The sequence below is a fragment of the Pogonomyrmex barbatus genome, unplaced genomic scaffold, assembly GCF_055798465.1.
Source record: "Pogonomyrmex barbatus isolate J1 unplaced genomic scaffold, ASM5579846v1 scaffold1, whole genome shotgun sequence".
Classification (NCBI taxonomy): domain Eukaryota; kingdom Metazoa; phylum Arthropoda; class Insecta; order Hymenoptera; family Formicidae; genus Pogonomyrmex; species Pogonomyrmex barbatus.
Window position 1 is genome coordinate 13,868,241 of NW_028297098.1, and position 24,536 is coordinate 13,892,776.

General features: G+C 39.2%; 1 protein-coding gene across 11 annotated transcripts in view; it reads right to left on the minus strand.

Moving 5' to 3' along the window:
- The window catches only part of LOC105431858 (uncharacterized protein CG43867), a 62,715-nt gene that overhangs the window by 32,679 nt on the left and 5,500 nt on the right, over window positions 1–24,536 (minus strand). For 8 of the 11 annotated variants that reach the window (XM_089080051.1, XM_089080045.1, XM_089080032.1 and 5 more), the window contains exon 2: window positions 22,802–24,142. In XM_089080051.1, the coding sequence (XP_088936177.1) occupies window positions 22,802–23,860 (1,059 nt within the window). In that variant the 5' untranslated portion in view covers window positions 23,861–24,142. Of the gene's footprint in view, window positions 1–1,863; window positions 2,077–22,801; window positions 24,143–24,536 lie in introns of those variants that run through there. The other 3 variants (XM_089080078.1, XM_089080069.1, XM_089080082.1) reach the window with 2 other exon arrangements.

Here is a 24,536-nt window from a genome sequence, read left to right on the forward strand (position 1 = left end):
TAAGATTCCGTTGAAGCTTACAAATTAAATTCTAAATTAAAGAAAAATTTATTATTCATATTTTTTTATAGTATTATCATTTTCTGCTTCTTGAAAGTTTAAAATTGGTTTTGTAGAAATGTGTTGATTTCGAAAGTTCGATATTTCTACTGAGGCAAAATTAATTCTGAATCAAATAATCTATCATTGTAACTTGATATATTTATTATAGAACTGGCATAATATCTTGATAATCTGGAAACTAAAAATTACTCCATAATTTATTCTTTACGATAGGGCACACAGTATGCTCTGGTTTCTAGCCAACCATTTATTATGCATGAATTCTTCGTATAATCTTTTCCTGAAAAAAATTTATGATAAGACGTCAAGTTTCATAGAAATTAAAAAGGATCAGCGATATTCTCGGAGAGAGAGTATTATGTTAGAAACATTGTAGCGTGAAATACTGTATTCGTGCGTCGTAAATCGCTATCGTATTTGCATTCCGATTGAGAAAGATACGCGCGCTTTTCTTGCACGTGTATTAAACGCGGTTACTCAAGCAAAACAGTATTTTTGTAAAGATTTGTAAACGTTTGTTTTATAATAGCTTGCGTTATTTTAACTTTAATTCTATTAAAATAATTAAAAAATTTGCATAATTTACAATACAATACTAAATGATATTTTAAAATACTTTTCAACAATCTCCTGAAAATATTTATATATTATTAAATTATCCGAAATATGTATATATGTATATATATTTATTTATTCATCTTATAATTTATTATTTATATGTATTTAATTTTATATTACAATTATATTAAGTGTTTACTATTTTCACTAAGATATCGTAAAGTATTAAAAGACAATAATTGCCAACTTTATTAGAGAAACATTGTAGTATGAAAATTAAATGAACTCAACCTTGTTCGAGAATAGTCCGTTGTGTTTTGTAAATTAAACAAGTTATCATGACTGAAAGCTGTCTTTTGATTTCTCATTTCGTTCTGTATGATTTAGCCATTAATTGACATCGCCTTCATAGAAAGAAGCTACTAATTGCTTTAACACCGCTGTTCAAACGATCACTTTTAGAAACGATGTTTGTTCAAGCTGTGACAAAGAAAGATAATTTAGTCGAAAAGAAAAGAGTTAATTTTGGATCTCTGTTCACGACAATAAATAATTCTATGATGATAAATAACAAAAGTGGCAATATTATGTCGCGATTGAGATTTTCATCTGGAGTGGAGCGCATTTGACGCTCTTTAAATGATTTATTGCCATTTACTATGCATAACTTGGTACTCTCAAACTGATATATGCACCACTTATGCGATATATCGCTAATCGCGTTTATCGCATAATCTAATAACGGCCGTTTCAGGATTCATTTAGCAGAATTCACACTAATTCTTGCTAAATTGCGCCATACGATCGCAGTGCTTCACCTGCATACAGCTTCAATCGTCAAATTACATTTGTCGGTAACGAGAGAAAAAGTGGATAATAAAACAAAGCAGAGCAAAACAATGCAACATTTGGTACAAAAAAAAGATTCAGTACAGCAAGTTAATTAAATAATCAGCAGAGATGAGCAAAAGATAAATATATAACCGTCGGGACATAATAAATCGAATTTTATATTTTAATTTAATTAATTTTATATTTCGACGATCGGTTTCTTTTCATTCTGCGGGATTTACATTTCCGCACGCTCGAAAGATCATCGAAGGATCTTTCGAGCGGTGCGGAAGGAGAGTTGTGGAATATGTTCCAGTATTTTCTCTCTCCGCACGTCCTATCGCTTTCAGATATGACGCGTCAACGCGGGAGTACCGGCTCCCTGCCTTCCCTTTTTACCGAATTACGCACCCCTTTTCGTCCCTTACAAACTCACTTATCCCTCCTCCGATAATTTTACACGGCGCACCGCGAGATCGTTCGACGCAGCCGTCAAACAACGCGGCACCGACACGCAGATCGATGTAGCCGCGAATCGCGGGATTACGGATCCCGCGTGTCCACGAGGGAGGAAGAACCGGGAGAACGTAACGCCGCGATCGCGTTTCACGGACCACTGAGGGGAAGTCACGTTCGTCGCGGTGGCAGCGGCGATGTTGGCGTTGCGTCGGGCGCATACGTCACATGCGCGCCTTGCGCGCGGCGCGGTGCGGCGTGGCGCGACACCGTAGCGACGCGGTAGCGAATGGCAATGTACTCTCTCTCTCTTTCTCTCTTTCTCTCTCTCTCTCTCTCTCTCTCTCTCTCTCTCTCCCTCTCTCGCAGAGGGATGCGTGAGAGAGCGCTCGTAAAACGCCAAATCCGAGAGGTCTTCGGATTATACGAGCAGTCTTCTCGGTTCGAAATTATCAGATTCATGCGAAAATGATTCTCCCATTTGGTCCCTTAAAGTCACGCGGCTCTTTAAAAAGGAGCGCTTGGAATATCTCGTTTTCGGATACACGCAGAGAAAGAATTAGCCAACGGAGCTAAAATTTTAACCGTGGAATGATTATGTCTTTGGATCTCTAATATCCAACTTTTAGCAGTGATAACAAAAATCGAGCTAATATTATAGGTCATTTCTCTCCGCGTGTAGAAATCGAGGTAAAACCGAGGTAAAATCGAAAATCAAAACTCGTTCGATTAATAAAAGTTACTTCAGAACCGCGTTTCCTGATTGACAGGTTCAAAATAGTCGGGAGATATATGGCAAAACTTTTGCGCTCCTTCTCTCACGCAGATGTTCTGCAATATTCATGTAACGTGCTGGTCTTACGATATTATAACAGATAGACAAATGAACGAATTTTGTTCTGACACGATGATTTATGCCCACGAGGATTCGCTCCCTCTCGATAATACAACGATTCCGTGTATCTCCGACGCGCCCGTGTATCTTTATTGCCTCCGTTCCATCTCGCCGATCCAAGACATGCATCCACGCCACCGGAAGTATCCATTAGGCGAGGAGGAACTTAACAGTCTACGCTCGTGTCAATGGTGGACGTCATTGGTTACGTGATACCACAACGTCGCGATGCATTCGTAATAAGAAGCTTCGTGTAACAATTGTAATAAAATACATTTCGCTGATAACCTCGAGAGAGATTTCCTCTGTAAACGTGTGTTTTACGAGCAGACGACACGTGAAACGTGACTGCCAAAAATAAGTCTCAGAGCGGCGCGCTCTCTCTCTCTCTCTCTCTCTCTCTCTCTCTCTCTCAGCATGATTAATCGATTCCATCTAAATGAATTAATCCACGGCATAACGTCATTACGTAGGTGCCATTTGCGGACGATAGTTATGTCGGGAATTTTAGTGAAATTCCTAGTGACCGTAATAATTTCTATGGTCCTTATCGCATTATCATGATAGCGTGCGCCGGGAGTTTGAGAAAGTTCTTCATATACAATGCGCCTTCGGGCTAATCCAATAACGTACGCGACGTCCTGGACCCGCAAAATGTCCCCCTCAACTATAGAGAAAGAGATTAAACTAAAATTGAATAAAGATATTTAGCATATCAAGTATCGACGATAATGTATTCTGCGGTCTAGCTTTACGAGAATACAAATAAATAACAATATTGTTTAATTATTGAATTAGCTAATGCATTGAATGCATTAGCGATAGATAAGCGATTGGATTGAACAAACGCAGCTAAAATTTATGATGAGGAGAATTAACTTTTACAATAATTTTTTAAAATAAAAAGAATATCAGTTTGCTAAAGATGAAAAATTAGAGTTTTGTAAATATGTAAGATTTAAAAAAAAATTTTTTTTATTTAATAGAACTCTATTACAAAGCATAGTAGCTAAATCCTGTCGCTGCCAAGTCGGAAAAGGATTCCATCTGGTTTCAACCTCCTAAAGTTCGCCTAAGTGAATTTTGGTTTGGGACCAGCGATAGACTCTCTCGGAAGGTCAAAACCTCTTTCCTCGACGAGACGTGAAAGGCGAGACGCCGTTGCCATCGCTCACAAACAAAATCAATATTTAATTTTACGGACTTTTATCGTAGCCGAAACTGCAAGCCGGAAGGAAGCGCGGAGGGAACGGGACGGCAGGAAGAATAGCAGAGAAAAGCGGGGAATCTTTGAAACTCGATAAGGTTCGAGAAAATCGAGATTGTTGGAGCCCTTTCCGAATCGGAAACGATCTATTCACGCGCACGTTTACAAGTACGCACGACTTCCCCCGGTGTGTACTCTAAACAGTATTTCCTCGCGAATGTATCCGTCGCTCTATCCTCTGCCTCTCGCAAATAAAAATATCCGCCAATTTCTCAGAAACTTGACGTTACACAAGGCATGAATGCTGAGAAAGTTTTATCTATGTGCTGTTAATGGCGGAGAAACCAGCGGCTCCGGAAATTCAAATATTCATAAAAAGTTACAATAATATAGAGATCCGTGAAATTGACATCCCCAAAAACGAATTTTTATAAAATTAATATTGCATTTAATTAATTTCATAATTTGTTCACATTTGTCTATAAATAATCATTTTTTCCGCTCAACGAAAAAGAATTATAAACAAACAAAGAATTAGAGTATTTTAGTATAAAAATTTTAGTATAAACACGTGTGTTTTTTAATTACATACAGATTGAATTTTTTAGAAATGCTCATAATGCAATTTGCTTTAATTCTTTATTTATAACTGTTTTTTGCTAAATGAACAAAAAAGGGATTATTTATAAACAAATGTCGGCAATTAAATATGATATTAATTTTGTAAAAATTCATTTGGAGATATCAACTTTACAAGTACGCATATATTAAAAAATATTTCAAATTATAAGAAATTTTATCATTTTTACTTAATATATTTCCTGTATATTAGTTCGCAGAGAAATTATTTTGTAAAATGCTGACTGTCCTCTAGTTTAATTTATACATAGAGTTTAATTATTTTGAGTATCTTCTGTCAAAATGAAGATTGAAATCTTCGAGACGAAACAAGCTGATTCATTTTCGAGATACGCTTGATTATGTTTGCCATCGTTACCGCGAAAATGGAAAGCTGGAGTGACTCCATAACATTAGCTCGTCCTACCAAATGCAAATTTAATGAGGCAGAAAAGATTCTACTTTCTTATCGGAGCCTACCCTTACTCGGTGGCTTTATAATTACGTTAAGCTTTGTTATTTGGAGATATTGTATTATTTTATAATTAAGATTTCAATTACATAATTTACATAATTTATGAATGATTCAATGTAATATAGAAGCGGAAATTCCGCTCTTGTAACGATCATTTTGAAACAAACAATGCGAAACCAGAAAGAAACAGGAAAAGAAGCGGCGACATCAATCTCGCATGTGAAACAACAACGAAATTATGATCAAAGCAGAAATTCACGCGCGATTAGACCTATTCGAACTCAGTTTTGCGATCCCGAGAGAATTTCCCGGCATCTGTGGCACGTGCCGAATAATGTACGAGCAAACCCGACCAATGACACATCATTCATCTCTATACTAATCTGAGTAAAAGAGATTAGATATACGACCATGGCCATTAATTCAGACCGGAGATACGTATACCTTTCTCTCCAAATCTCCGATTTTCTTTACGTCATTCCATCCTCCCACTGTCTGCTAAGAACGCGAGTGAAATATTTCTATTTGCCAGCACACATGGCACAGAGATTAGCATATCGCTACATATAAATCTGAATGCTGCTATATCAAGAAAATCAGGGCAAATTACAATCTAAATTTAAACAACAAACAAAGAATAAAAGTCAAGCGCAGATATTTGGAAAAAAATCTAAATTGAGCTATTCTTAATAACAGAAAAATCCTAATAAAGAATTATTCTTCGTAAATTAAGAAATAAATTATTAATTTTCAGAGACTTACAACAAATTTGAATATCAAGAAAATCATGGGGCAAATATTATAATCTAAATTTAAACAACAAATAAAAAATAAGAGCCAAACGCGGTATTTGGAAAAAAAAAATCTAAATTTAACCGTTCTTAATGACAGAAAAGTTCTAATAAAGAATTATTCTTCTAAATTAAGAAATAATATCCATGTTCAGAGACCTTTTTGTACGTTGTTTGACATCACAATGCCGAGAAGTGCGGCGTGAGAGAAATGGAAGGACGCGGAAGATGAAAGCGCGAAGCCAAGAAATCCATCTAATGACGCTTAGGACCAGTCGGAGGGAGCTATCTGGTACTCGTTCCGCCGTCAAAAATGTAGCACGTACAACTCGGGACATCCGGAGGGAGGAGAGAGATGATGAATCGTCGAAGGGACCATTTGTCATTGTCATAAATGGTATGGAGAACATAAGCTAGAATCGCGTCATTCAGCTTCGCGCTCGGCTTAATTAACCGGCACGGATCCTCCAGTAATGCTTTCTCGTGCCGCTACTTCCGCTTCGCTAGGAATCCATCTACCGATCACCCTCTCATCTTAATTGTGCCACTTGTAATTGTACAAAAAAAATTTTTATCTCTCTATACAAGTGTCAACGATACCGAACTCTTGCGAGCACTTCGCTATGGGATAATTTTTTTCTATTCAAGTTTTTGCGATCTTTCATCAGATCTGATCACGGGATTGGGGGGGGGGATTGTAGCATCCATTTGTTTCGGGGTTGTTATCTCGAATTTAGATTTGTGCCGCGAGAGTTACTCAATATTCGCAGCGGAACTACCACGCGACAGACGAATGCAACGACCGTTGACAATATCGCCATAAATCCGTTCTGCCGCCACTAGATATTCGTTATTCCGATGCTATTTTCGCCCTAACGCTCTTCCGGTAAGAAGCGACTGCCCTAACGGGCGAGGAGAGCGGAGCTGAAAAAGCGCCCCGTGTGTATTAGAAGAGACGAAAGTTAGTCTTAATTTTATAAATAGCACTACCGGGAACAGACACTTATAGTTAATAAGCCTCCGGCGCGGAAAACGTTACCGGGCCCCTTTAAGCCTCCGCTCTGCGAGCCGCTAAGTGGATCAGAGTGCGAAATGTAACGGAGATACAAATTTCGCGTCCAAAATGCAAGTTCCGACATACGCAACGTAAAAAGGAATCAATCGAAAAGAAGGAACAAAAGAAAGAGGAAAAATATGAGATTCAACAGCAACACGTATTCGTTCAAGTATAAAAAATGCTTTCTGAAACAAAAAGTCGACATGTCTTCTTGAGAAGAAAATTTTCAGGCTTGTAGATTTACAAGTAAATTTGCGAGAGTAAGTTTTTAAAACAAAGAAGATTTTGAGATTATCTATTTCCTTCGTACAAGCAGACAAATAAATAAGAAAAATTATTAAAATTTAATTTTAAGCTTTTGCCGCAGACGACGCCTGGCTGTTTAAAATTCTGCGCGTCGATTGCTCCGTTAAAGCGCTTGTTATTCTCAAAATGCTAATACGACCTCGAAATTATAAATATCCATGTCGGAGGTAAATACATCTGGGAAAATGAGACTCTCAGAAGCTAGACGCGAAGACGAAGATGAAAATGAAGACAAAGTTGCCTCGCAGCTTCTTCGCCTCTTCGCGATATTAAGACACTCGAGGCGCTCGCGCACGTCACGGCCCAATCTTCGGCTCTATCTCTGCCCTGCACTCCATCTCGGTCATTTACATACAAGATATTCCGGCGCGAGAGCGTACGTTCGTATCACAATTTGCGTTACCTCTCTCTCATTCTCTCGCTCTCTCGCCCGTTCGTTAGCGAAGTCACGAGGAACATTACAAGGCGGAACAGGGAATTAAAGCCGGGATAATTTCGATAAAATCGTAAATTTTTCCTCCTCTCGCGCGGCCGACGGTGTTTCCGATGATAGAAAAACGCGATTTGCGAATTTCTTTGATTACTTATGGCATCGAAAAAATTGCACTCTTATCGAAAATTAAATTAATTATCCTCGATACCCGCTCTTTTCGAGGTGTGAAGCTCTCCAAGTGTTTGCGAAATCAGTCGAGGGACAAAGCGTCAGGTAAAGTGAAACAGCTGAGACTTGGAAGAGACTTCGATTAAATTTTTCAGGGATCAGTTTAAAAAAACTTAAATCGTTTCCGTCCGTTTCCGCAGGAGGTAGTGCCTCCTCTCCTCGTGTGCAAGGTGGCATCATCCTCATCACCCTTCGCACTCGCCCGGGAATAGCCGGGCGGACGAGGGGATTTTCACTTTACGATTCTCTCACCTAATCCACATAAAGGTCGCTCGTAAGCAGGAAGGCTCGATCGTGACGAGTAGGATGATAGGGCACTCACGTTCACTTCCTATCTCTCCCCTTTCGGCCTCCGTCTCTCTTCTTTTTTCACCGATTTACACAGCGTATCCCGTTCATCGCTTCGGGTTGACTTTATCACGTCGTAATTTGCAACGACCGTCACTCCATCCAATAAAACGCTCGCATCGCATGAAAGAAACTAAACTTTTTTAAATATGGTCAACCCCTAAATATGGTCAACAAGCGTTATTTCACGTATAAAATAAAAAAAAAAAAAGACCTCGATCAACGCGTCATAAAAGACACTTGACGACGTATTGAAAACAAAGTGCAACCACATTTCGCGGCTGCAGGTGATAAAATACATAATAGCGGCACGAAGATGAAATTTCGTATTGTCTTGCAGGTTGCATTTACATCCATCATCATTTCTGAAATGCAAGTTATCTCAATTTCACAAGACGATTCATATAAATTCGTATAGATTTCTACAGCTCAATTTTCATTTTCTGATTAACACTTGCGACTTACACTTAACTTGATGATAAAAAAAATTATAAAATAATATGAAAATTGTGTTTTTTTATCTAGTAAACCGATGATTTGTAAAAATTATCACAAAATCATCAATTTAATAATTAACAAAATTAGAAAAACGTAATTTTTGAACAAGTATATTTCTAAAAATATAAATTCAACAAAAAAAAAAGTTATCAGACCAAAATTCTGTCTCTCGAGTAATGCTACTTATTACTCATAATTTTGAGTTTTTATATTAAAAAAACCGGTGTGAATCGATTAGGAAACGAAACTTCTTCGCACTTACTTCTCAGGACGGCAATAACGAACGATTGCAATCGAGAAGCCGTGGAATCGCACAATTGGACGCGGAAACGGGAGAGGAAAAAGAAACGCAACGGCCGCGCGCGCGCGCGCGCGCGCGCGCGCGCGCGGCGGGCAGTCTCGCCTAAATATATTGTATATTTAACTCAACGCGAGTCTATATACGTCTACTACCTGTGCGCGGGGGGGTTGGAGCGAGTTTCCGACATTGAATTAACTCGGAACAATATATCGCCGCCATTGCATTGTGTACCGGGCAGGCGGCATTGAGCTTCCGAGCGCCCGACTACTTCATTTATCAAGTTAAACAATAGAAGAGACCTACCCCCGAGCCCACCGCCCCCCGTCTTCGACCGACCCCTTCGAGGGAAAAATTTCTTTCTCGCGCCCCCATTGAATCTCGCGCGCTCTCGTCGCTGGATTTTTCGTTTCACGCCGTAACGCTCGTCCCGACAGCTCGCTCGTGACGAAGTTTCTTATACAACAGGTTTCCTTTCGCCGGAAAGCGACGATAAAGTAAGGATCTTCTCTCCCACGTGTTATTACAAGACATTTCACTTTATCGCACACCGAATACATTAAAAATAGCAGATAAACAAAACAAATAAATCGAATTTATGGTCGTTTAGCGTTGCGCGCAAAACTGTGACGTGTATACAGGGTATTCCGTAAATCGAGGTCAAGAGGTCGAGAGATGGGGGCCCAAAAATAATGATAACTCGAAAACAACGCATTTCCAAATTCTTGGTTTTGGGTCGCCGATCACCTCTCGGGCGACTGACCTTCACTTTTGAAATACTCTGTATAGAGAAAATTAATGAGAATTCTATTCAGTCGCGATGAGCGTCGGGCAATCCGCAAGACTGGCGGTAGATTAGCCCGTTGTTCCTCGACCGCGGATTAAGAGCGCGCCGCGCGAACGGAGTTACGATGAATCTCTTTTCAATTAAATCACAAAGTTTCCCGCCAGATATCGGGGGAAGGTAACAAGGCGAGATAAAGTGATGACTAAGGAGGGAGGGAGGAAAAGCCGTGGGTTCTTCTCCGCGTTCAACTATTGACGACCGCTATCGCTCCGAAGGGAGCCGCTTGACCAAATCACTCGATAAAAAGCCCATCGAACACCTTATTTTTTTCCCTTTCTCTCTCTCTCTCTCTCTCTCTCTCTCTCTTCATCCCTCTTCCTCTCTTATTTTCTTTATCTCGATTTAAACTGTCTCCATTTTGACTCCCGCGAGTCCCATTTGGTCAGCCAATTTCTTCCTTAGTCCTCCGCTTTCGACTCGCTTTCGATTTCGCTAAATTTCGACGGTTTATCTTCCCTCCGCCCTTAAAAAGCTTTGATTTATCGGACACTCACATTCTGCTCATTGGCCGCTCATTTCGCGACACATTTCGCTTCCCTCGCGATACTGTATCTTTGTGAAAAAAAATATTCTCGGTTTGTATTTTCATACAATCCCCGCGTGCGTACGAGATAACCCGTAAGGAATATGCACCACATGGTACTTTTTTCTATCGGCATATTAATCGAAAGTGGCTGTCAATGGAAAATGGTTGTCCGGAGGAAAGAGGCATCGAGGATAAGTGGAAAACAAAGCGCGAAAGAGCGTTCCGACTGATAAAGTTCCTCGAGATAACTTTCCAAGCTAAATGGGATCTGCTCGTACGATCAACTTTTATTTTTACAAAATAGAGGAAAAGAGAGACTAACGACTAACGCTGCGCGGGACCTTGGACAAAAAACAAAGGGGGAGGTGCGTTAATCGAACTTGGAACGGAAGCTTTTAAAATCTCTCAACGACGGACAAAAGGGAGGCAGCGATAATTGCGCGTATCCATTTTATGTTAAGGCGACCGGGTGACTTTGAAGGGCAAAGTGACATGCGTTTAATGGGGAATCGTAAAAGAATGAAAAAGCCGGAATAATTACTTTTGTACGTATCACAGGTATTTCAATTTCACGACTACGTGTGCAATAGTGGATTATGAATAATCGATTAATTATTCATAATTGTCCATTTATCAAAATCTTCGTAATTTATGCACATATTCATTAAATGCGTCGAACGGATTGCTAACGCTTCTCCCCTTATGTTTTACGTGTATTCAATTAAATTATTTATATGTACCTAAAAATATTGCAGGAAAATTAATAAAATACGCTGTGTAAAAAAATAAGCTGTGTCTGCATTGGAATCTAATTTATGTGCGGAATCGTGTCGAAGTAACTTAGGCATGCATGAAAAATTTTGCGAGTCACTGTATCACAAATAACGGAAGAAAGATTGGCGTTTCTATCCACCTAAGCCACGGTGGATCAGTATATCATTTTTTGACAGACAAATACCGAACGGTAAACAAGGGGAAGAATGCGGCGGAAGTGAAAGTAGAGGAAACGTAGAAAATCCGAAAAACGTAGGAAATTGCGCGTGGTCTCGTATATCTCGAAAATTGGATTCGAATCGCGAGATTCGTGGCCGTGATAAATTCTCGCGCCGCCGAAGAGAATTTCGCTGCTTCCGCCTTACTTCCAAACTTCTGCGCGCCAACTTTTGCAACGAATTCAACTATCCTATTCTCAAGCTATTCCGCATTTTCAAAAACAATTCCAAGTCACATAAGTCACTTCAAAAGTATTAAAGACATAATTATATTTCTCGTACGCGTAAGAAAAAAAAATATTATTAAAAACACTCACAAATATTATATAACATATAAAAAATAATTCAATAAAAATGTCATTATTAGTTTCATGTCTTTATTAGTTTCAACAATTAATTCGTTATTGCTATTATTTATCTAATATAATTTTCACTCATGGTGCAACAAAAATATATATATTTCAACGAACGCTTCCAGCGTATACTTTACGTTGAAGTACGGCTGTGACGATTATATAATGCGAATAAACTTTTCTCTCTTTTCAGTTTCAGTAGTCTCATCCAGAAAAGAGAAGAGAAAAGTGCTCTTATCGCGTACGCGAGGGCGAAAGTGCCGTGCGCTGAAATTCTACTTTGTCGTACTCGACGGCGTCGACAGACGATATGTAAACGCAAAGGGAGATAGACAAAAAAAGGGAACAGTCGCGGGAAGAGAGAGGAAGATGGATAGGGAAGTCGAGACGAACTACGGGAGATGTATGCTTCATGGAAGATACAACAAGAAGATAGAACAAGCTCCTGGACTTGCAAATCTAACAGAAAATATTCTCTTACGCGCGTGTTTCTTTCCGTCTCTTTGCTAAGATAAAATATCGATCCTTCTTCGGCGATACATATGACTGCGGCGCGAGTTATGTCAGAAGATGCTCGTAAGAGAAAGTGGCACATAGAATTAGAAATCTCCAGAGAGGAAAGGTTATTTTTTTTTTTTTAAATAATATGAAAGTAATATGAAAAATAAAAAAAAAAAAATACGCATTAAGAATCCAATAAATGTTTGCATTAATAAAAAATTATGTGTACGTACGTAAGATAATTTTATCAAAAATTTCACGTTTCGATCCGACAACTATATCCATTTTACGGCAAGTTTTTAAAATACGTTCCGCAATGACGCGCGGGGTAGCCTACGAGGAAGGCAGCAATGAAACGCACTTCGTGATCCAGCAACTCCATCGAGCAACTGTACACGCAAGGCTCTCCGCTTATACACGTTGCAATATGTAACTGTCGCGGCGCAAGCCAATAAATACGAAGCTTTTTTTCCTCTTTATTTTCTCCCGCAGGGATAAATGGATCGGCCGGACGTGAGCTTTACGTGAGGTTGATCGTGCGGTTCGACGGATATGCCAATCGGACTGGTCTCCGTGTCGAATGAAAAAAAAAAGAAAAGAGGTGTAATAAAACGCAAAATTCCAAAAAGAGATATATTTCTGATAAATATATTACTAAAATTGTTATTAACAGGGTCAATAATATAAAAAGAGCAAGCCCGTCGGACTTTGAATACCGAAAATTGGTTAAACGCGCCCCGAATGTGCATTTTGGGGAGAGCTGCACTTTTCGCTCTTCACTGAAAAATGTTTCGTATGTTAGCCAGCCAACTGGAATTATTGAAATTCGGTAAATAAACGGCGATCGCGCAATAAATTTGCGCAACCGCCTCGTCGATATTCGTACATTTTGTAGAACAAACCGTGTCCATCGGTCGAGTGTGAGTGTAATGGATGCGAGGAAAAAAAATCAATTGCCGCCCAAGGGCTTTTAATCACCGAGGCCTGTCCTTTCATTTCCGCGGCCTGTGTCGGCTATCGAAAAGTCTCAATTCCTTTTTTTCCCCGACGCCCAGCGTCAGCGACAGGTTTGCAAAACGATTGTGCATGACAAACAAGATGAAAATTCAACCGTTCCTCCCAATCTCCTCGTCAAACACGGTGGATAAATTGTATGAAAACAGGAACAACGTATGAATTATTTAACCTTTTTGCGATTCATCTCGTATTTTAATTGTAATTTAGAAATTACGTTGTCGTGTGTTGTCGTTAAAAGTGAACGAGAGTAAAACTGATTATTTCTATTTTTTAAAGCTAAAAATAAAGTTCCAGAAAATAGAGGTTCCTCGTTTGATAAATTTTTACACCATTAGTAGATGAACATGAAGTATTCTTCGGAGAAATAGCTGGGAAACGATATTATCGATTTAACATGGTAATGAAATGCCAAAACCTAAGCCATAACTTCACATGCTCGTCAAGGATCTTTCATTAAAATAAAAACTCGTGTAAATGAAAACATTATATATATATATATATATATATATATATATATATGTATATATATATATATATATATATATATTAACGATTGTTAAAAAACTAAATCGATAAAAATTGCGTGTGTTAATTTCTTATAAATTATTCCGTTACGGTTTCTCCATTTTATTCGAGAACACAGATATGTTTTTTACATATGAACGAGAGATTGTAATTTCTCACGTTTTTGTTAATTAAGCACAATTTATCGTTTTTGGCTTGATTGGTAAAGATAGTACGGTAAGTTTGCCAATAACACATTTCCCATTGTGCGAGGACAAAGCACAAAGTAAAATGCCGATGTGATTAAAATTTGAAATTACTCGTTATTCAAACACAAGGTGGATGCCACGGTCGAAGCAACGAGCAACGACATGGCAGGTAAATGATATTAACGTGTTCGTCCGTGTAGCGGACCCATATGGGGGTTAAAAAGAGTCCATCCGTGGAACACGGTCTCGGCCCGTTACGCGCGAGCTTTATCCTACGTCAGATAGAACAACCCCTCGGTGCCTCGATCCCTCCGTCGTGCCACCCCTCCCCCTATATATGTCACGACGAAAACGCTTCCTCCCTTGCCGCCTGCCTGGCGAGACAATTTCTTCGAGATTCACGCGATTCCGGACTTCACGAACCGTTCGGTGATGCAGTAAACCGGGGATGATATCGAAGGAAGTGCCGAATTGGACGTACAAAATCCACAATGCAGAATCGCCGATTTTGACATTTTTATGAGAATCTATTTTTAATATTAGAAAAAAAAAAAATTAAACGATATCTACGGTATGGCTTTGATTATGTAAATTTCCGTGGCAGAATTTCCGTGGTGGAATTTGCGTGGAATCACTCGATATAGACATTTAAATTTAAAATATAACGAATTCGCGCCTGTATCGCGAAATGGTTTTTGCATTCTGGTGCACTCTGGAAGTTCAAAAAAGGTCGCGCTTGAAAAGAGACGGCGCTTTTCAGGTGGCTTTTCAGGTGATATAGCGCTACAAGTACGAGAACCGCCCCAATTTACGATTACGAGGCTCGTGGGGGCTCAAACGAAGGGTTAAACCGGGTTTAATCAATTCTCGCCGAAATGCGCCACGGCGTATCTCGACATTGACGGTGGATTTAAATTCCACGGCACGGGGTTAACGATCAAGAAACTGCGAAGAATAGGGCGAGGAGATTCAAGATTACAGGAAAATAATAAGCTGCTTGAAAGAAAATTAGTAAAAGCGAAATGTTTTAGAAAACAATTATACTTAAATTGAGCAATGTATAAATGTCGGTGATTTTGATAATTACAATAAGATTGAAATTATATAAAATTATTAATATTTATACTTTACACAGAAAAAAATCATTTTATTGAAATTTAAAATTTGGCTAAATATAGATCTGAAAGTAATTTTGTTGGAAATAAAATTATAATGTATCCAAGTTAATTACATTTACAATTATATAAAATTTATTACATTTTACAAAATCATATAAAGCATATAAAATTATAGTTGCATTATAGATATCCTGAATCTTTCTCGTATTTTTGAAAACAATTATTTGTATCGCTCTTTTTAACTCTTCGAGTCTAAACAAATTATTTAAAGTATATGTCACATAATATGTCGCAAATAATGTTATCCAACAATTAAAACAAATATATGTGTTCTATCTTCATCTTTTTAAACTTTTAGATATAAGTTATATAAATTATCTGTTTATAATTATACGTTATGAAACAATGCGAATATTACGACATTAGATAAAGAAAATTTTGAAACGATAAGGATTGTTCAGGTCGTTTCTTTTGTTCGAAATTCGCTTCGTCCGAAATTTATGACACACAACACCACCCTCCTCTTTCTTACTTCGTTGTTGGACAATCTCATTCGACGAAATATCTTGAAACATATCGAAAAGTTTGCTATTCGTGGTTCAGGCTGAGCAGTTTTTCCTGCACCTCGCCAATTCTCTTTCTCCACCCGTAAACGATAGCGCAACGGACCGCAATCCAACGCGAAAAAGTCAAGGAAGCTACGTTTAACCGATGGCTTACTATTTTTCGGACGCAATTCCTTCGCGGCGCCGAAGTTTTCTCGTAGCCAGACAGAATGCCCGGCGTTGTGGCGCCGTTCTTGCGATACAGCGAAACGAAGAGATAGAGATAGAGAAGGAGAGAAATATCCTTTTCTCCTGATGCATTCTGAGAATATTATTAAAATTATATATTACACATAAAGATTTTAAATTACATTTAATAATAAATTGACCTTGCATACCTTGCTTCATGTAAATATAAAAGTGTATAATTTTTTTTGTTACGTCGAATATATTATATTATTCTTTCAAACATTGATAACGAGTATTAATTTTATTCTAAAAAGGATCGTCGTGTTATTCCATTTGGCCGACGGTCTCATCAATTAGTCTACTTGACCTTATATAGCTAACCTAATATAGCATTAATTAAAATTCATGGGCAATTATAAAACGGATCCGGCTCTCAAGTGTGACCACGGTCGTGCAATTGAGTCGTCCGTCTCATCCGCTAAGACTAATATATTAAGGCTCATATTTGCGATCATATAAATTCATTTGCGATCATTATAAATTTTATATCTAAAAATGCGTCAGAATAAAGTTTTATAAGTTTTATAAAAGCGCAGTTAATCGCGAGTGTGAATATTAATTAAAATAAAAATAGAATAATCGCGTGACATTTTGGCATTATACCGATGTCATAATGCGGACTTCATTATTATACGTTGCAATAAAAATCTCATCGAAATAAATAAAAAATAAAAGAATTATTATTCGTTTTATGATTCGCACGGCACCGTCAAATTATCTCAAATGTCGTAAATTAACATACCAACTATACGATACGATGCGATTAATAAAGTCGAGTAATTCAGTCGCGATTATTCGACGAGATGAATTCAAATGCAGCATTGCACATATAATAATATACGCAATGTATTTCAAGTATGTAAATTTAATGAAATATGTATTATTAGTAAACGATCAATACATCACGGTTTTTCATTAATTAAATTATACTCATATTTTAATCAGCACTTTCAATCCACAAATAATGAACAAATTATATTTACATTAGCGAAAAATTTAAAGCTCGATATACAGAATATATTTAATCTTAAAAATCATTGCTGAGATTATCACGTTGAAACTTATGTAAATTATCATGTTGAAACAATGTTTTATAATTTCTATCCTTTGTCTTTTAAATGAACTGTGTAAAATGTGTGAAATAATTGTTTCGTAAAAATCGATAAATTGACAATCGTCAATCATAAGAGTTAATCTCACACACACAACACCCCCCCCCCCCACACACACACACACACACACACACACACACTAATAAGCGCTATTATCCTTAGGATATAAAAAAAGTAACAAAAAATTTTTTAAATGTGAGAAAGAAAAAATGAGAGAGATTACATAAATAATTTACACTTTTCAAATAAAAATTGATCTGATATAGTCTTTACACATCGAGTTTGATTTTAAATAAACGCGTATCGCTATCTCTTATTAAATGAAGATGAAATACAATAGAACTATCTCGCTTAATCCGTCATCCGTCTGAGTTTCTCAATTAAATCGCAGTTGCAAATCTGACGTAACAAACTGAATCTCAGGATTTACTTATCAAACCGTATCATATATTTGGTTTCAATCGAGTTCTCCCAGTAGAAATGCAATTACAAATACGACGTTGAGAACGTTATTACGGCAAGCTTACGATATCCTGTCTGGGGTCTATCTCCGCTTTTATTTAGAGATTTTAAATTTAAGAATGATTTTTAATAAAACTTGAACACGTAAAATGGTTCTATAAAGACAGGGAGAGATTCGTCGCTACCGCGCCAGAGTAAAGTATGTATCCTAATCCTCCGCGCCAATTCTCCAAACTTGAATTTCGTCGAAGTTTCGCGTAAGCTTAACTACTAATTGGGCGCAATGTCCGCAGCTCTTGGCACTGCACTATCCGACACAGACGTCCGTTACTACGAGAACTTTGCAGATTGTAATTCCCTGTCTCGCTCCGTCTCTATCTATTTTATCAAACGTGCACACAAACACACATTTAGGTATGTAACGCGCAACGCTTGAGTCTCTGTATATCTCTGTAACGGAATACCTATCAATGTAAACTATAAAGGATATTACAACAACTAGAACTATCTCCTAATATCATTTAGAAATTTAAAGTATGTAAAATTGAAAGTGAATTTATCTTTTTTTTTTTTTAGTAACATAAAATCTGCAGAATATCGAATTACTTACATAGACCGATGACAAAAGTAGAAAGGGAAGAAATATCACGATATATAAATCAGATTGAGTTTCCGTAAATGTATCTTATTTTCCGTAGAATCACGTTGATTGGGAGGCTAACCCAGAATCAGAAGTAACCAACGAACTGATTGAGTGCAGTACTGATTTTCCAAATTGTGAACTGATTTCAAATCCGTACTGAACTTTGTCCCACGAATACCAAAGATGATATTTGAGGAGACGTTCGCCCTTGTGTTAAATATGTCACTGTTACACATTTTTCATGATCGAAAGCAGCATGAAACGAATTGCAGGTTCTAGTTCATCGTCGATACCGTGACAATACCGCGAAGGCCATCGATAGTCCATCAATAATCCATCCAGGATAAAAAAATTAAAGACCATAGGCGCAACGCGTTTAACGAATTAACCGCTCGAAATATGGCGTACCCACACTCAAGATAGACGCAGAAACAAATCAAGATAATGGCAGATATTTCACGCACACACGGCAATGTTAACCGGTGTCTGACTTGTATCGGTCCCGGGAGATTCGAGCGTGTGCATTCGCCGTTCGCATTGACGAGTCGACTATCCGTCTTTATTTGTCTCGCCTCTATCACACATTTTTCTCGGCTACGCTAGAGACGGTCGTTTCCGTCAATTTTCGAAAGTATTCCCTGATATAGAGAATTTTTAAAAAAGTAGTACTATGTCCCAAACGAGACGCGGAGGATTTCTCCTCCGTAGAGAGGAAGAATTTATAAAAAAAAAAAAAAAAAAAAAAAAAAAACTGCAGAGAAAGAAGAAAAAGTGGTGCTCTGTCCCCAAAGGCACATGTGTCTATAAAAGAAGAAGAAGAAGGAGGAGGAGAAGGAAGATAGAGCCCTTTTGCAATGTATAACACTGGCGGTATAAGATTTTTCGGAAAAAAGAACTAAGCTTCGTTAGCTTCATTAGCGTGAAGATCAATCGCACGATTAAAAGAGAGAAAACTGATGTTACGTAATATAAATTTTTGATCGGTTTAATTGTAAACCGATTGCCAATATTAAACGCGTTTCCATCGGAGAGAATAATGAAATTATCACAGAGCAATTCTTCCACCGTATTTTAATTTCGTTTTATTATTATTGTTCCGCTTATACGAGGAATATTGGAAAAGCATGCTTCCCAATACGTTGGAATGTATTTTAATTTACAAGATACAAAATGGAAAGATTTTTCAACGTATCGCTTTTTATCTTAAAAAAGCAACAACGGGTAAACCAATTTTTTTATGGTTTATTTTATGTTACGTAATTATTAATGCCGTTACTTTATCTTTAATGCGAGGTTTCTCTTCTTTATTTAAGGATCAAAATAAACTAGATTTCGCTCGGTAGTATACTTCGTTATGTTTTTATGCTATGAATAAGTGTGAAAGAAAAAAATGTTTCGAGTTTTGTGACATTGATGGACATCCTTTGAAATCCGTATCGGCGTACGAAGACTCGTATGTCTATTGGCGTGAGGACTTCCATTAATGCCACGCGAAGAATCAATATTAATATGAGCTACGTATGTACAGGGTGTCCCGGATCTAACAGATTATACTTTCTACACATTTTTGGATAAATAGATATGTAGAATGGACGTTCATTCCAAAAAAAAAATTTCATCTGTTTTTTTATCTGTTACTGTAGATTTCTCAAAAGCTAAACTTCAAAAACGCTTGTTAAATTAAAAATTTGAAATTAATTGCAATTGATAATTAAACTGCTGGAAACTTACTGGAATGTATTTGCTTGGTATCCTCGCTGATGAAATATCGACTTCAAGAATTTTGTTTCTTATTCGTATTACTGGAGATTTCTCAAAAGCTAAAAACGCTCTTGTTAAACTTGAGATTTGAAGTTAATTGCAATTGATAATTAATGCTGAAAATTGAAAACTTACGAGTGTGTGTTTGCTTGGTATCTTCGCCGATAAAATATCGACTTCAAGAGTACGAATGAATGAAGAGTGAATGAAGAGACCGCTAGATCTGGGACATGTTGTACATCGGGGACGCTTAATAGCTGTTAGTACACGTCGCTCGAAAATGGAATTGAATAGAGTAATGTGCACGGCTCGGACAATATCCCTCCCCTGCCGATGTACCGCATTGTACGTTAGATAACGAGACGTCACGGTCAGTCCAGTACGGCCGTTATTTATAATCTACAATTGATTCTAATACACTCTCCTTTCTCCATTCAACTGTACGATATATTAATATGCGTGTCCTCGCGCATGTCACATTAAGCCACGTGCACATCGGAAAACGATAAATGATAAGCAACATGTTGCAAAGAACATTCAACAAAGAAGATAAACTCATGTATTAAACAAACTCAGGCATAATGTAATTTTAATGAGTAATTTTAATGAGTTTACTCAGTAGATACCCGTCCGATATATTCCTACTTTTATCAGAACAGTGACAGAATGCTAGAATGAATTTTAAATCAAACAAAAAAAAAAAAGACGTCAGTTTTTTCCTCAATGTTTCTAAATCTCTCCGGAATACCTTTAAATTTATCTTCAAATTTGAAATTCTGGTAAAGATCTGCTTATAATCCAAGCTTTACATTTTTACTCGTGCAATCGTGAGTTTTCAATATTTCAGATTTTCATATTTTTACGTAAAAGCGTTTTACGTCGATACGCAAATAATTGTATTTTAAATCCGCTTTGCATTGCAGAAATGTTTACTATTCAAAACGAGATTATCGCACGTGAGGGTAGGAAAACCTATTGCCTGACTCGTAAATCCGTTTGAGATCCCTTCCGTGCGAAAGATAGCCCCAAGATACATCAAGGATTTCGTCTTGAATTTTGCACGCGCTTGGGGCACGCAGCTCCCCGCTTCGATAATATAAAGAGCATCCGCTTTCAGCAAAAGGATACACGCAAGAGGAAACACGGCGAGATCGAATACGCCGACTGGGTAATATAAAAATAAATAAAAATCAATTTTCCGACGTTTTTAAAATATTCCAGTTAAAATTCTGGCATAACTGAATTTTTTTTAGAAAGTTGCTGAAGAAGAGTATTTAGAATTATCTAAATTTACATATAGATTTACTAGATTTGCTAGAATTATTTCGAATTTTACAATATTATATATTTTTATTCGGACATTTTGCAAAATAAAAGTGACGTAGAAAAAGAAAACTTGAAAAATTCAATCGAATAGCGAACTATCCCCTTTGTCGATACATCACGTTGTCAAGCTCCAGAAGTAATAGAAAACCGCGAGCTTTTGTCCGTAAAATCTGCTCCGCGCGTGTCGCAACTATAAAAAAATGTGCGGAAAAGAATAATATCATCTGGACCATTCGCGCGTTACGATACGGATATGCATCCGCGATACGACTCGTCGTTTAGCCTTCGACCCTGTTTGCTACCGGTGAGAAATAAAAACGACCGTTGTAACGGCGGTGGGCAAGCGAATGAGGGCGGGCGGTATGTATTGTGAAAAAGTTCGTAAAAAAAAAAAAAAAGAAAAAAAAATCCGTCGGCGATATTACGGCGTGTCCGCTGAGGCGGACGTATAATTTCCGGTCTGACGTTGAATCCTCGTCAACGTATGCTCTATACACGTCCATTCCGCTGTCGCGATCCGACGTATGTCTCACCGTCTCTCTCTCTCTCTCTCTCTCTCTCTCTCTCTCTCTCTCTCTCTCTCTCTCTCTCTCTCTCGCGGGGCAGTTTGTTTGCGTTAAGTCGCGTATACGCCTAACGAATGGACGAACAAACCTGAACACATCATCCGGGGAATCAAACAGAAGCCGAGAACAAAGCTTTCTCTCCGACTCCAAAATAAGGCAATTTATTCTTTTCGTCTTTGAAAATTTCCTCTTCCCTTTTCTGAGTCATGTGCCAATACAAATTAAATTTCTGAAATGTAAACTTGCGAAAAATTCTTCAAACTCGTCTGCGTCGAGTCTCACGTGGAGAAGCGTACGAGAATGCAGGATGGAATGTATTTTCTCAAAACATACAGCAGTCGTATTAACTGTCGTCCGCGGGAGCTTGTTTCGCTAAATGATCGATATGGTACATTTTGAAGAGACAGGGAACAAGTCGCGAACGCCGAACAACGGTCGCGATGCGTCTATGTGCCTTATCTAAGGTGATGGCGTTAAATCAGGGCGCGTGATCCTGCATACTAATACGGACTATGGGATATATATTTCGGCTCTCCCTGCCGCATGCCATAGGCCTGACGTAATTTGTTTAACATACGTCACGCGTGTTCGGATAAAAATTCCGAACGACATATTCGTTAACTATCGACCCTTGACCACGAATGGATCGCATAATCCGATTAAATAAGATAAATGTACGTAATATCTTATCGCGCCTTCTCGTTGGATCTATCGTTAATTATTTTATCACTTCATTCTCATTTTGACACTATTTAGACACTGTAGATTAGATTAACAATTAACTTCTTAGTTAATTTTTTTAGTTGCGCGTACATAACTTTAATCATTTATTACTATGAAAAGCCACTGTGGCATTGATATTTCTGTATTACGATTCCCAACTTAAACTCCGGGAAATGTTAATATATTTATTAATGTACTTGTATCCTATTTGTTAGTAATTTCAAAAGTGTCATTTTTTTTTATGCGCAATTAAAAAGTCAATTCTCATGAAAACAATGAACTCACCTTTTCTCGGAGCATATCTCTCACTCTGGTCGCCTGACTCCTGCTTCTGTGCAGCTCCAGCTGCAGCTCTAGACACCTCTCCTGCCAATTGAGCTCCTCCACTGTCGTTGTATATCCGTCGAAACTCTTGGAGGTGCCGTAAGTGGGCCGGACGTCCAATTTCTCCCTCTTCATGTCGACGTTGCCACCGGCAAATGTGGTCCTCGGATCGACGAACAATCTGCCCGATTCGTATATCCGCGGGGCTAATTGTTCCGGTTGCCTGCCGGAGAACGAGAACGCTCTGTCGAAGTGACCCCTACCACTGGAGGGGCCCGGGTCGTAATTCGACCTTCCCCTACAGAGAGGCTCTTTTCCGATGTCATAGGCCAGATCGGACTGAACCGGTGTGACGAACGTTCTCTTATCCGCATATTCCACGTGACCGCTCGATTCGGACGTAAAGTCATACGGGCTGCACTTGGGCTTCTCGCGAAGCTCGATGTAGCCGGCGCTCCTGGCACTCTCGGCGAAGCTCTTATCCTTGTGGAAGAACAGATTCGGCACGTTGACGTAGGGCGAGTCCCTCGCGTGCACCACCGGCGGTGGCGCGCCGCCGTCGGCGTCCACATTGTTGTTGTTGTTATTATTATTGACGTTCGCGGAGACACTGCTGGTGGAGACACTGCTGGCGGTGCTGACGGCGGTGGTGACGATAATGCCGGCGTGCCTAGGCCGTGGCGGTGGCGTCGGGGCCTGCCGGAACTGTCGTGGCCACAATCGCGGGCTGTCGGGCCCGCTGGAGCTGGAACCGCCGGCGGTCCCGGCGCCGCTCGGACCCACTCGAGAGGAAGATGGAACACCGATGGCCGTAGCTGCGGCGGTTGGGCCCGACTGACCGGCGGCAGCGGCAGTGGCGGCGGCGGCGGCGGCGGGTCCGCCGCTCGCGTCTTGCACGCGCGCGCCCAGCCGCGGGCTGCACGGCGCCGAGTTCGAGCCGAAGTCGCTGGCGAGCCGTGTGATCGGGTCGAGAATCTGCGAGAGGCGGCGAGCCGACGACGAGCCGCGTATCTCGTCCATCGTCCTTCGTGATTCGCCGTTGCCGCTCCTCGATCTTACAACGACGTCCCTTCCTTCTGCCCGTCGACTTCTTCTGCTTCCTGCCGAAGGAGGCTCAATACATCTGGCGGCCCGCGCTTATGCTTCTTCCCTCCTCGGGTTATCGCGTTCTTCCTGCGAGGGATCGACTCGATACCGACGCTCGGGGAGCTGGGATCGCTCATCCTCGCCATCTCGTTACGACCTCACACGCTCCTACGGTCATCGTCGATCGTGACATCGGTCCCGAGCTCGCGCTGCGACCTGCGAAAAGGAGGAGATTTCCTTTTTGGAGAAATATTATGGAATTCTACGGTGATAAAGTAGAGAGGGACGACGACGTTATCGCAGAAACGGTTTCACCGAACGATGGAAGTACCTATTTTTTACGTGAATTGCCGCTAGAGATACCGTGGCCTTATCTTGTTCAACTGCCCGACACATTTTCTGACGCTATATATAGACTACAATGTTGTATAGTAGTTTTTCCACGACATATAATTTCTTTTAACTCAATTTAACATCGTAATGATTATTATGATTTAATGCGCAAAATGTGGAAATAACCGCTTAGCCTTCGCTAATCTTCTGCCGCTTCGTTAACGTGAATACTTTATCGTCGGCGCCAAAGTCGTCTCTTGCTGAGAGTTTCCGACAT